This window comes from Hipposideros armiger, unplaced genomic scaffold (assembly GCF_001890085.2).
Source record: "Hipposideros armiger isolate ML-2016 unplaced genomic scaffold, ASM189008v1 scaffold_653, whole genome shotgun sequence".
NCBI lineage: Eukaryota > Metazoa > Chordata > Mammalia > Chiroptera > Hipposideridae > Hipposideros > Hipposideros armiger.
This window is the reverse complement of record NW_017732003.1, coordinates 966,473-978,980: the sequence shown is the minus strand read 5'-3', so window position 1 is coordinate 978,980 and position 12,508 is coordinate 966,473. Positions and strand designations below refer to the sequence as shown.

Here is a 12,508-nt window from a genome sequence, read left to right as displayed (position 1 = left end):
CCTGAACATCTATCTCCTGTGCTCCCCCTTTCTGCACCTGCATCCCCCAGCACCTGCCCACCCCTGCCGCCTTTTCCATGATGGCACAGGTGGGCTCTCAGGGGCTCTGGAACCCAGAGAGGGGGGTGGTTACCACCCCTGACTCCTGGCCTGCGGGGGGCACCCTCGCCTCCCTTAGTGGTCTGCAGACTCCGAAGGCAGAAGCGCTGCTGAGCTCTGAGGGAGGGAGCTGGTGGAGGGAACCCTGGGGGAGAGCGGGAGAGGGACAATGGCAGGATGGTGTCCCACTGCTGGGATTATTGAGGGCTGTATTCAGCAACGTTACACCCGAACTGCTAAAGAAAAAAGAAATCCACTGCGACAGAGCCTAAACCACACACCAGTAACATGGGAGAAATTGCAAAACTGGGCACGTTGTGGAATCTATTGTGGCTGGAAAAGGGGCCACAGGTTAAACCTGACAAGCTCAGGGGACTTAACCACAAAGGATGGCGTGAACATAAAAATTCCTAGCTAAGGGCCATGGCAGGAAGTCACATCTTTGGCCTGTAGCTTCCTTGACAAAGGTCAATCTTTACCTTAAGCCCATCTGTCATCGTTTTGCATCTAAGATAACATATCCTTACAATATCAGAGTAATCTTTTTCTGGACCTCCCAGGGCACACAATCCACCACACCAGAGCAGGAAACTACAAAGTCACTCATCCTTATGTTGTTCCCCATATGTTATCTCTATGTGCTGTAAAATGCTATTAATTATGCTGTACCCACCAATGCAAAAGAAGTGCGCGTCTCTCCATTTTATTTTATCCAATCCCAGAGATTTCCTCGCCTGCTTAATGAATTTCACATAAACTCCCTCCTTTAATTCTAATGTATAAAATAAGTTGCAAAACGGCCATTTCCTGGAGCATTTTCTCAATCCATTGAGATTTTGTTTCCCAGCAATTGTCGTCAGTTTGGCTCAAATAAACTCAAAAATTTTCTCTTAAGCTGGGATATTTTTGTCGACGCTATTCTACTGATCACCAGTTTATTTAATGGAATAAAATTAAAATGTAGGTAGAAGAGAGAAACCTGGAAAAGAAATACCGCCCAGGCCACAGCTGCAGAAGATGTTTTCAGTACAGTCTCTATTTTCTGACACGTGGTCGAGCTTTCCAGGTGAGAGGCAGCAGGTGGCATCCTGGGGACACACATTTGGCCGCCCCACCTCCTGCCCCACCCCCACCCCCACCCCCAGTGCTGGGGCCCAGGGAGAGATGACAGCCGGGGCACTCAGGACCTGGGTGGGCAGGAAACAATTCAGAGACGTGCCAGTGATAGTGGCAGTGGCAGCAGAAGCAAAGGGGCCCAGGGCAGTCTCAGGATGGGGGGCTGGGGGTGTCACAGGTGCTTCGCATCCCCAGGCAGGATTGCTGGACATGCCTGCCAGGAGCAAGGCTTCTCCAGCTGCAGTGAACGACCATCAACAATGCTGTGAAACGCAGTCATTTCAACCAGAGCAAAAAAAAGAAGAAAAATAAAGGAAAGAAAAATATTCAGCCCCCTCCTCCTCCCGACAGCCTTTAAAATAGAGGAGTATCTCTGGGTACCGAAGAGTTTAGAACCTAAAGGGAACTATAGTCGTGTCCTGTGGCACCGTATAAAGTGCCAGAAACTGAGAGGCTTAAACAACAACAATTTATTCTCTTGAACAGTTTTTAAGGCCAGAAGTCCAAGATCAAGGTGTCGCAGGGCCACGCTCCCTCTGAAGGCTCTGGGGGAGCGTCCGTCCTGGCCTCTCCTTGCTTCCAGAGGCTGCGGGCCATCTTTGGGTTCCTTGGCTTGTAGATGTAGCACCCCGACCTCTGCCTTCACCGTCACGTGGCCTCTCCAGGTGTGCGTATCTGTGTCCAAATGTCCGCTTTATATAAAGACACCAGCCATGTAGGCTTCGGAGCCACCCTACTCTAACTTAGTACAACTGCAATGACCTTATTTCCAAATAAGGTCACATTTTTAGGTGCTGGGAGTTAGGACTCAACTTATGGATTTTGGGGGAACAGAATGTAGCTCATACCAAGCCAAGATCCTATGCAGACGCCTCTACAGGGAGGGGTCCTGAATCCCTGAGGGACCACTGCTCAGGGCAGGGGATAGCAGGCCCCAGATCCTCTGTGGCCCTGAGTCCCGCCTGGCTGTTAACAGTCATTGTATTCCAAGTAGTTCCCCCTTCTTTGTGGGAGGCCAGGCGCCCCACCCACTGCCACACTGTTGACTTATCCCCAGCTGGACCTGGGCAACTGGATTCTAGGAGGTGGGTGGGACTCACACCTTGTCCTGGCAGGAACTCAGGGCATGTAGATTTCAGCTCTCTCTGGCCTCGGTGCTTGCTAGGGACCCACCTCTGGCTTGGCTCCCAGCACCCAGGGCTGAGCCACAGCTGACCTGTGGCCCACAGGTAACTCGAAGGAGAAATCAACGGTGTGAGTCACTGCTGTCTGGGTGGTCTGATATTCCCCCCCCTCCCCACCCCATTAAACAGGCTGGCACTGGAGTGACACCCCTGCAGGAAGGCAGAGACCGCGCCCAGTTCCCTACTGCACCCCTGGGGGCAGACAGTAGCAGGCACCCAGATTTGTGTGATGAAAGAGTGGGTTCAGGGTTCCACAGGAAGAGTTCAAGGCCTCCACTGGCGTTGACCGAGGCAGCTGGAGTCGCCAAGCCCTGTGGCTGCGGCTCACTTTCCTAGACTATCCGAAATGAGGGCGTGCTCGGTGCGAAAGGAAGAAAGCTTTCCTCTCTGCAGAGCTGTCTGAGCTTTGGGGTCAAACTTAGATCTGATCATGGAAGAGCTGCACACCTGGACAAGCAGTGGTTTCTTCCCCGACCCTCTCCTTTCCTGGTTAACCTTCCTCGTTCCCTTTAAGGAAGTCCATTCCAGTCTTCCTGCTCATTAATATCTTCACCATATAAATACTGGCATAGAAATACGGTGTGCCAAGACGTCATACAACTAGCAAATATTAGCCAGTTGACAACAAACCCCCAAATCAAATATTGACTGTTGGATAAGCTGCGTGGGCCACCCCAGGATGCATTTGTCTATAGAAACAGCACCTTTATTAAGGCTGCATGACATCAGCTTGCTTCTCTGGGTATGCAGCCCTCTATCTGTACCTCTGCTGGCCAGCCCGGGTACCTGTTCTTCGCGTTATTGGAGTGGTTGATCTGCGTCAAGGAAAGAAAGAAAACTTGTGAATCAACAAAGATTTCATGTGTCCTTTATGAGCGAAGTCCTATGAGAGAATCACTTCCTAGAATGGAGTTTGCTCCATCCCACACTGGGTGCTTGATTTCCTCTCAACGTGCTTCTTAATAGTATTCGAGCCTGCTTTGAATGCAGCTCCAGGACTTTCTGCAGTGATGTAAATATTCTGTGACTGACACTGTCCAACAGAGTAGCCACTGGCCACATTAGACTATCAAATACTTGTAATGTGCCTAGTTTGACAGATGCACTGGATTTTTAATTCCATTGAATTTTAATAAATTTAAATGCAAATGCAAATTTGGCTGGTAGCTGCTGCGCTGGACAGCACAGTTCTAACGTGCAGCTTTCAATTCTTTGGGAGTAGGACTCTATTTTTTTAGGGTAACTAGAATTCCTAGCTCAGCAAATGTGTGTTCATATGGACACGGGCTTTTGTCCTTTATAGCTTCAATCTTTTACAGATAATGGAGCACCTGAACTCAATGCTCACAAAGAATAATGTGCATTCTAAGCCTTGGAATTATATATCTTTGTTAATATAACAGTTTTGAGATATAATTTGCATACTACAAAATTCACCCTAAGTGTGCAGTTCAATGGTTTTCAGTATAGTCACAGAGATATGCAACCATCACAGTCAATTTTAGGACATTTTCATCACCTGAACAAGAAACCACATGTCCATAAGCAGTCGTTCCCCATCCTCCACAGCCCTAGGCATCCGCAATCTACTTCCTTGTCGCTAAGAATGTTGTTTATTCTGGAAATTTCATGTAAAATGTAATGTGGCCTTTTGTGTTTGGTCTTCTTCACTTAGCACGTTTTCATCCCCGTAGCATGTATCAGAACTGCATTTCTTTATACTGGCTGAATACTATTCTAGTGTACGGCTGCACCATGTTTTATTTACACATTTTTACCCATTAATAAGACCTTTTATCCATTAACAGCTACTTTTTGAACAATGCTGCTGTGCATGTTCATGTACACGTTTTTGTGGGAACATGTTTTCATTCTCTATGGTATGTACCTATGACTGGAATTGTTAGGTCACGTGATAACTGTACGCCTAACTCTTTAAGGAATTGCCACAATGTTTCTCAAAGCAGCTGTGTTGTTACACTTCTGCAACAATGTATGAAGATTCTAAATTCTCCATACCTTTGTCAATGCTTTCAGTGATGTCTTTTTTATTATAGGCACCCTAGAGAGGGTGAGGTGCTCTCTTATTGTGGCTTTTATTGGCATTTTCCTGGTGGCTAACGATGTCTATGTTTTCATGTGCTTGCTGGCATCTGCATGTTTCCTTGGAAGATATGTTTATTCAGATGCTTTGCCCACTTTAAAGTTGGGTTCTTTTTCTTTTTTTTCCTTTTTTTTAGCTGAGCCATCCTGCCACCTGTTGGCAGCTCAGCAGCTGCTCAGCTCGGGCTGGGCTCGAACTGCTGTTGCTCAGAGCTCGCACTCTTGAGCGAGCTCTTAACCAACTGAGCCACTCGGCTGGCCCTTATTTTTCTTTTTACTATTGAGTTGTTAAGAGTTCTTTAGGTACTCTGGATACAACTCCTTTATTGCAAATATTTTCTCCCATCCTGTTTATTTTTTCACTTTCGAGGTGGTATCCTTTGAAGCACTTAAGTTTTAAATTATAATGAAATGCAATTTATCTATTTTTTTCTTTTGTTGTTTGTGCTTTTGGTGTCATATCTAAGAAACCTCTGCCTAATCCAAGGTCACAAAGATTTATGGCTACGTTTTCTTCGAAGAGTTTAATGGTTCTAGCTCTTTTATTTAGCTGTTTGACCCATTTTGACTTAATTTCCACACATGGCATGAGGTAGCAGTCCAAATTCCTTCTTTTGCTTGTAGGTATCCAGTTGTCTCAGCACCACTTATTGAAAAGACCACACATTCCCCCATTAAGTGGTTTTGACGCCCTTGTCAAAAATCAATTGACCCAAAAAGTGTGGTCTTACTTCTGGACTCTCGGTTCTATTCCATTGGTCTCTGTGTCTATCTTATGCCAGAACTGCACCATCTTGATCACTGTAGCTTTGTGGTGAGTTTTGAAATTGGAAAGTGCGAGTCCTCCAACTTCATTCTTTTTCAAGGTTGTTTTGGCTATGCTGGGTCCCTTGAATTTCCACATGAATTTTAGGATCAGCTTGTCAATTTCTATAAAAAAGCCAGCGGGGATGTTTAAGGGGGAGTTTGGATGTGCACATGGGATGGGGCCACCATTTTCTCATAAGAATCAAAGCAATGGGTCCACGCTCCCTGTGCATCAGAATTTCCTGGCCAGGTCTCGCCCTCTGAGCTTCTAGTTCAGTTGGCCTGTGTAGGGCCTGGGCATCCGTGTGTTTAAGGAGGATCAGGCTAGGGTGGACTGGTGAGAAAGAGCAGAGGAAGCTCTGCAAAGGCGCAGCTGCTCTGGATTGCAGGGCTCTACGCTCAGTCCGTCCCTGGCTGAGCCCATGAGTTCCTTGTTGCTTCCACTTAGCCCCCTTTGACTCTGACATGATAGGTGCTGTCTTTATTCTTTCTCACAGGGGTTGATTCTGAGGCACAGACAGGTTAAGTGAATTGCCCAAGACCACACAGCTAGGTGGACAAAGCCTGGAGATCATAAGATGCTAGACTGGTACCGATCATACAAGGGGTGGAGGAGACAGTGGTCCTGGATCACCACGAGAGTCAGCCTGAGAGGAAAGCCAAGGACAGATGGGGCCCGTAGCCACGTCACAGCTGCTAGGCCCTGAAGCATTACCTGGCTTTCATGTCACTGCACAGATCAGGAAACTGGAGCCAAATGTGGCGAGGTGGCTTGTTGAGGATCAGGGTGGCCCCTGCCAACCTGGCAGTGGACATCAAGCCCCCTCTCCCAGCCGCGCCTGGCTCACCTCACTCCCACAGGGCCAGGCAGTGGTGACTGAGGGGCACCAGGGGGTGCCTCACTCATTGGGACAAGTCCATGAGGTCTCAACTGAACACCAAGGTCATGGGTAATGAGCGGGCTGGACAGGGGCCCCAGGGAAATGCTCCTGACACGTCCCGCAGGACCTGCTTCCTGGCCGTGGAAGATCATGGGATTTACAAAGAGAAAACATGCTTTTCGATGCATGCTAAAATAACCATGAATCCCGAGCCTCCAGAGGGCATCGGAGCAGCTCTAGGGCTTTCTTTGGGTGTCAGTCACAAGTTATCTGGTTGTGCGGCCACACTGAAGTCACACTCATCCACTCCTTTCTCCTCTGCCTGCCAACAAAGAGAGGCCCAGCCACCTCGCTGCTTCTGTCTTCCTTCCCGGGCCCTTCATCATGCCAGGCGTGCAAGGAGGGGACGTCAGAAGCCACCTGTGGCGCGCCCTGGAGACATTCAGACCTCTGCCCCTCTGAGTTGCTAGCTTGTGGAAAAAAGCCCTTCTCTTGGCAGGCAGCCAGGTCCTGTTCCCTGAACCTCCTGTGTTCAGCACCGGTTCCTGGAGTGGGACTCACTGACAGGGGCAGTGCTACCTCCCCGTCCCCAGAGGCGTCAGCTTGTAAATCCTGTGACATTTTGCCAACCCTCAGCCGGAACTCTCACAGGCGACGAATACATTCCAACCTCATTCCTTTTTTTGTTTTTTTAGCTGAGCCATCCTGCCGCCTGTTGGCAGCTCAGCTCGGGCTGGGCATCAAATCGCTGTTGCTCAAAGCTCACACTCTAGAGCGAGCTCTCAACCAACTGAGCCGCTCGGCCGCCTGAACCTCATTCTTTTGCTGTTTACTTTTCTTCAATAAATAAAGGACTTCATGGGAGGGGCTTCAAATCAACCATGCAACAAGTGATGGCGGCAACAACAACGGAAGCTACGCGTATCCAGTGTTTGTCTGGTGCCCGCCCTGTTTTAAGTACTTCACGCGGACAGGCTTGGTCATCTTCTGGACCACCTTCATGGGCAGCACTGTCCCTGTCCCCAGACAGAGGCAAAGGACCGAGGCGTGGGGCCAACTGCGTCGGCTGCAGCTTGGTGGAAGATCAATACCAATAGCCGTGCAGAGTTTTCTAGTCTAAAGCAATCTGAGAATTGAAACTTCGGTCAACTGCCTTTCTAATGCTCATCTAATGAGAAAGGTTTCTGAACATCTTGTAATGGACTGTTTTACTTATAATAACCTATCAAGTGCCTACTAAGTGGAAGGTGTGGCTTTTCCCGGATTTAGGAATGAGGAATCTCAGGCATAGACCCCTGAGTGGAGAAGTGAGCAGTTAGCCCCAGGGGCCTGAGTGGCATGCACCCTACACAGGAATGTACTGGAGACAGGAAGATATAACCAACCCTCAGCCTTCCAAATCACAGCTCACACTATACTAACCATTTGTGGGAAGGGACATTTAAAAACCACTCACCTTTTGATAAGTTTGCACGGTGACAGATGGTTCTTAGACTTGTCATGGCAATCACATCGTGAGGTATGTAAACGTTGAATCACTATATTGTACATGTGAAACCAGTATAATATTGTGTGTCAACTGTACTTAAAAAAGACAGCCACCAGCGCTCACCTTTTCTCTCTGAATTCCTGCAGGAAGTTCAAAGCCTTTAGCTGTGAGAAACACCCAGCTCGACCTGAATTTCATGTTCCTGATTTCTTTACTCCCAAGTGCTTCTATGGCCTTCTTGGCGTCCTCCTTCAGCCTGGGGGCAAAGGTGAGAGAGTCTGAACGTCCCTGGGGAGGCTCCAGTGTGTCACACCGTGTTGGTCCTAAGACAGAGGTTTCTAAAGGAACTCATCTCCGGGAATAGAAACAGAAGGCAAAAGGCGCCCATGATGGGTCAATAGGTCAGATTTCTGGTTAAACAGGTGACAACGCCCAGGACTCTTTAAGCCTCAGTTTTGGGCACAAAGTTGTAACTCCCCGCTCTGAAATGCCCTGGTGTCTTTGGGTTCCATCGCGTCCTCACACTCAGCCCATGTGCTTTACGTTCCTTGATAGCTCTCTGGTTTACTGACCACAACATGAGGCGCCAGACGTTGTGGAAAATGAAATCAAAGACCGTCCCTTTCCTATTCAGAAAAGCCAGTGTCAAAAAAGAAAAACCATAATCTAAAACGCCACTCCCGTTGTAAAAGGCGGGCGACTTAGAGCAAACCAAGGAAGGCCGCTAGAAAGGAACAGGAAAAGAGGAACAAGTTCAGATTTTCCCAAACGAGTTACACTGGAGGCTTTTCCCAGTGAGTATCAAAGAACGTCAGTCTGGTAAGAAACTATTAAAAATAAAATCTGAGGGCTGGCCTAGTGGCGCATTGGTTAAGAGTTGGCTTGGGACGCCAGCTCTGAGCAGCAGGGCCCCGGTTCGGATCCCACATATGAGGGCCAGTGACACTGCACCCTCTACGGCTAAGATGCTGAACAACAGCTCAACCTGGAGCTGGGCTGCTGTGAGTCGCCGGTGATGGCGTAGGCTGCAGCCCCTGCTGTAGTGGGCTGCCATGAGCCACCGTGAGTGGCTGGCAGCCAGTGTGAGCAGCCAGCAGCTGGCGTGAGCTGCTGTCCAGAGCCCAGCAACCGGTCTGCTCCACCCAGGAAGAGCATAATGATAATACCAACATAGGCCAGTGAAGCGATGTCCTCCACAGCTAGACTGAAGGAAAGCAACTTGTCTGTTCCCCTCCCGCAATTCCCCAATAAAATCTTAAAATAAATAAATAAATTAATTTAAAAATAAATAAATAAAATCTGAGGTCAAAGACATCCGTAGCCCCACCTTGGAAATTCACAGTAATGCAAATGAGCACTTTGAGGTTCGTGGCCCTTTGGCAGTGAACGCACTTTTACTTAGAAGAGCACAGGTGGGGGCACCAAGCTAGATCAGCTGCTCCCCAGGGAACGCACTGCACATGCATGTGTGCGCGTGCGTGTGTGTGTGCGCGTGCGTGCGTGCCTGCGTGCGTCCTTCTTTGGCTCTTCATAGAGGCATTTCCTCAGTTTCCTTTCACATTTCTGTAGGTCCCACCGTGGGCGCAGCTCTCCTGGCCACACTATTCTAATTATGGTCTTGCTACCTGCATGCACGCCTTGGCTTCTGTGCTCCACCGGCTGGCCCTGTTTTTAGAGACACTGTCTGTTTTGTCATGATCTCCATTCCTTTTCCTTAAGGAAGCATCTTGCTCCTTGGAGTTTTGCTCTTTCCGAGAGGAGGCAGTGAGGCCTGGTGCTCTGCACCCAGTGGGCTTCTCTTCCCCACCCCCACTGCTGTGACAAAGCTGCACACACACACACACTCACCTGCTGCTGCCATCATCGTGCGTCACCATGAAGAGCAGGGACTTCCCAGGGGCACCCTTAATGAACTTTGTCATCGGTCCGGAGTTATCTGCCGGGTCAGTGCAAACCAGTTTTAGGATCTCTGTTAACTGAGGCTCTTGCCTTACGTGCTGTGCTTCCTCTGTCCCATGCAAATGGCCCTCCAGCTCTTTACTAGGAAACGGCTGCTGGCCTTCCACAGTGGGACTGTTGGAAGGGAGCAGCTCGATCGGATGGTCAAGATTCTGTCGATCAAACTCAAAACCAGCAACAAGTTTGGCAGCCCACATGGAGTGTTGTCTACAATTAGTAAGAATGCCCGGCCCACGCGCGTGAGCATCCCAGGTCAGAGCAGCCCCAGGCCCTGACGTGCAGGGCAGGGAGGAGGAATACAGAGAGATGCAGGCCAGGCCGGGCAGGGGCACGTCTTTGCTAAGAGACCTCTCTGTGCCTTACAGGAGAAAAGGGGAAGGTTCATCGCAAACCCCGTTGCCCCGTTATTTACCACTGGGGGCTGTTATTCATAGTTATGCTTAAATGTACTGCAGAGAAAAAAGGTGCATTTCCTCTGAAGATGCACCCAGGCATTTTCTCATTACACTTCCCCATTATTCTCATAGAGGCTTGTTTTCTCATAACTCTCAGTGTGAAACACATTAAAAGGGGCTGCCATATCCTGGCCGGCAATGGCAGTCAAGACCCGGTGCTGGGAGGGGAGAAAGTGTTGAGGGAAGTGGGCACCGCGGGGCCAGGCATGGGTGGCGAGCCCAGTGGGGACCAGGCACGTACGGTCATTGTGGTCACACGAAGTCAGGGCTGGGTGCTGACTGTATTACTGTACATATATTTGATTTTAAAAATGTTTTCTCTTTCTCCTTATCCAGTGAGGGGACAGAAGGAGCAGACCCAGGACAAGGGTGATGGGAGAAAGGAAATTTTCTAGATAAGGCCTTCAGACCTGATGATCTGAACTCAACTAGAGGCGACGAGGGTTTATGGACGAGCGTTCCAGAAGACTCACGTGCGCTTCTGGCCATTTTCTTAGCAGACAAAATAAAAATGTGTGACATTTTGTTTGTGCTTTTTTTTAAAACAAAAATCTTAGTTTATGTTTATAATTCATTTAAATTTTAACAGGAAAAGAGTTTTCTTACCACCTTCATACATATCAAAATACTGTGCTGCTATCACTTTCCCAGTCATATCTGAAAATAAAAGAAACAGTTTTTAAAAGAAAGTTCATCAGGACTCGGGGTGCCTGTGTGGCCCCCAGTTCTCAAAATGGGGTATTTCTTCTCTGTCTCTTTCCAGGAAGCATGCCACTGTGATGACGCAGCCTGAAGAAAGGGCTGCCTTCAAGGAGAGCTGTGACCAGGGCAGCCTCAGAGAGAAAGGGCCCCTCGGCTGCTCTAAACTTCCTTCCTGGCTGCGTCCCCTGAGATTTGATGCTGTCGCACCTGTCTCTTCGCACAGAGGCACTATAGCCCCGCCTCAGCCCTTTCTACTTTGTGTATTTTTTTTTAGCTGAGCCATCCTGTTACCTGTTAGCAGCTCAGCGGCTGTCGGGCTGGACTAGAACCGCTGTTGCTCAGAGCTCAAACTCTTGAGCGAGCTCTTAACCAACTGAGCCACTCGGCCGGCCCATAGCCCTTTCTACTTTGTACGTTAGGTTCCCCGCCGGGTTATCATATGGGGTACATTGTGTCTTGGGTTCTGGACAGTGATCTCAGCTTGCTCACAGGGACACTGTATGACACCCCCTTTGTCCAACCTGCTACCACTCTTATTGTCAGGGGACCCCCGTGGCAATCGTGACAGAATGTTTTTCCCAGGTCTAAGCAGAGGCTAGAGTGCTCCCTCCCCGACCCAGGCCCTAGTCACCTTCTATTACACAGAGGTGGAACTGGCCTGGCTAGTAGTGTCACCCTGCTGGGCCACCAGGAAACACAGAGCAGGTGTGGCTCAATTTGAGGACAGTGTGTGGTCCTAGGTCTGCTCAGCTGGCTTTAATCTTGCCTTCTGCCAGTCCTACTTTGTTTTTTTTTTAAAGTCTATTTATATTTGGATTCAGTTTTTTTGTTTTTGTTTTGTTTGGTAGAAACCACAAATAATCTGTAAAGTGAGAGGCATTGTAAAAATAACTAAATGTTTACTTTTAAAATACATTAAAATAAAGGGCCGGCCGAGAGGCTCAGTTGGTTAAGAGCTCCCTCAAGAGTGCGAGCTCTGAGCAACAGGGTCGCTGGTTTGATTCACAGCCGAGTTGAGCTGCTGCTGAGCTGCCAACAGGTGGCTGGATGGCTCAGCTAAAAAAATAATAATAATAAAATAATAATAATAATAAAAATAATAAAATACATTAAAATATAAACCTAGACTAGGTTGTGTGCGAAAATCATCGAAAACCCAAGGTATCTTCAACAATCATTTCACGGGGCTTGTAGAGAAGCTCTAAAGAAAACATTTAATAACTTACAGTTGACAATGGCAATATTTATTCCTCTCCCTACATTTCCAGTCTTTTCTCCTATGAGCCTGAAATGTAAATAAACATTAGTCAAAAACGTCCTTTCTTTTAGTGGCTAGTAGCCCTCCTGCTCTGTCAGATCTTCTCTTGGCAGAATCGCTGCCCCATGCATTGCCCCTCACGGGTCCCTCACAGCTGTGCACTGGCCTGACCCAGCTCCCTTGAAAGTCACCCCCACACCCACTCCACACACATCTATCCCCAAGTTTCTACAGACTGAGTCCCTCAGGGAACCTGGAAACTGCATTTAATCTTATAATTTAGACAAATGGTCAGGAGGAGGAAAATCTAATATTTGTTTAGCACAAGCTCTTTATAAATATGTGTTCACTGAATCCTCAAGCACCGAATCCTCACCCACCTGATAAGCCACTCATTTTTCTGTTCGAAGAAGAAGAAGAAGAAGAAGAAGAAGAAGAAGAAGAAGAAGAAGAAG

At 48.3% G+C, this 12,508-nt stretch overlaps 1 protein-coding gene across 1 annotated transcript in view; it reads right to left on the bottom strand.

Annotated features, from left to right (window-relative positions):
* Positions 1-1,670: 1,670 nt before the first annotated feature.
* The window catches only part of FAM3B (FAM3 metabolism regulating signaling molecule B), a 27,345-nt gene continuing 16,507 nt past the window's right edge, over positions 1,671-12,508 (bottom strand). Inside the window, exons 3-7 of the mRNA XM_019626037.1 lie at positions 12,022-12,080; positions 10,700-10,750; positions 9,528-9,615; positions 7,803-7,935; positions 1,671-3,214 (exon numbers count right to left, since the gene is read on the bottom strand). Coding sequence (XP_019481582.1) covers positions 3,125-3,214; positions 7,803-7,935; positions 9,528-9,615; positions 10,700-10,750; positions 12,022-12,080 — 421 coding nt within the window. The 3' untranslated portion in view covers positions 1,671-3,124. The remainder of the gene's footprint in view (positions 3,215-7,802; positions 7,936-9,527; positions 9,616-10,699; positions 10,751-12,021; positions 12,081-12,508) is intronic.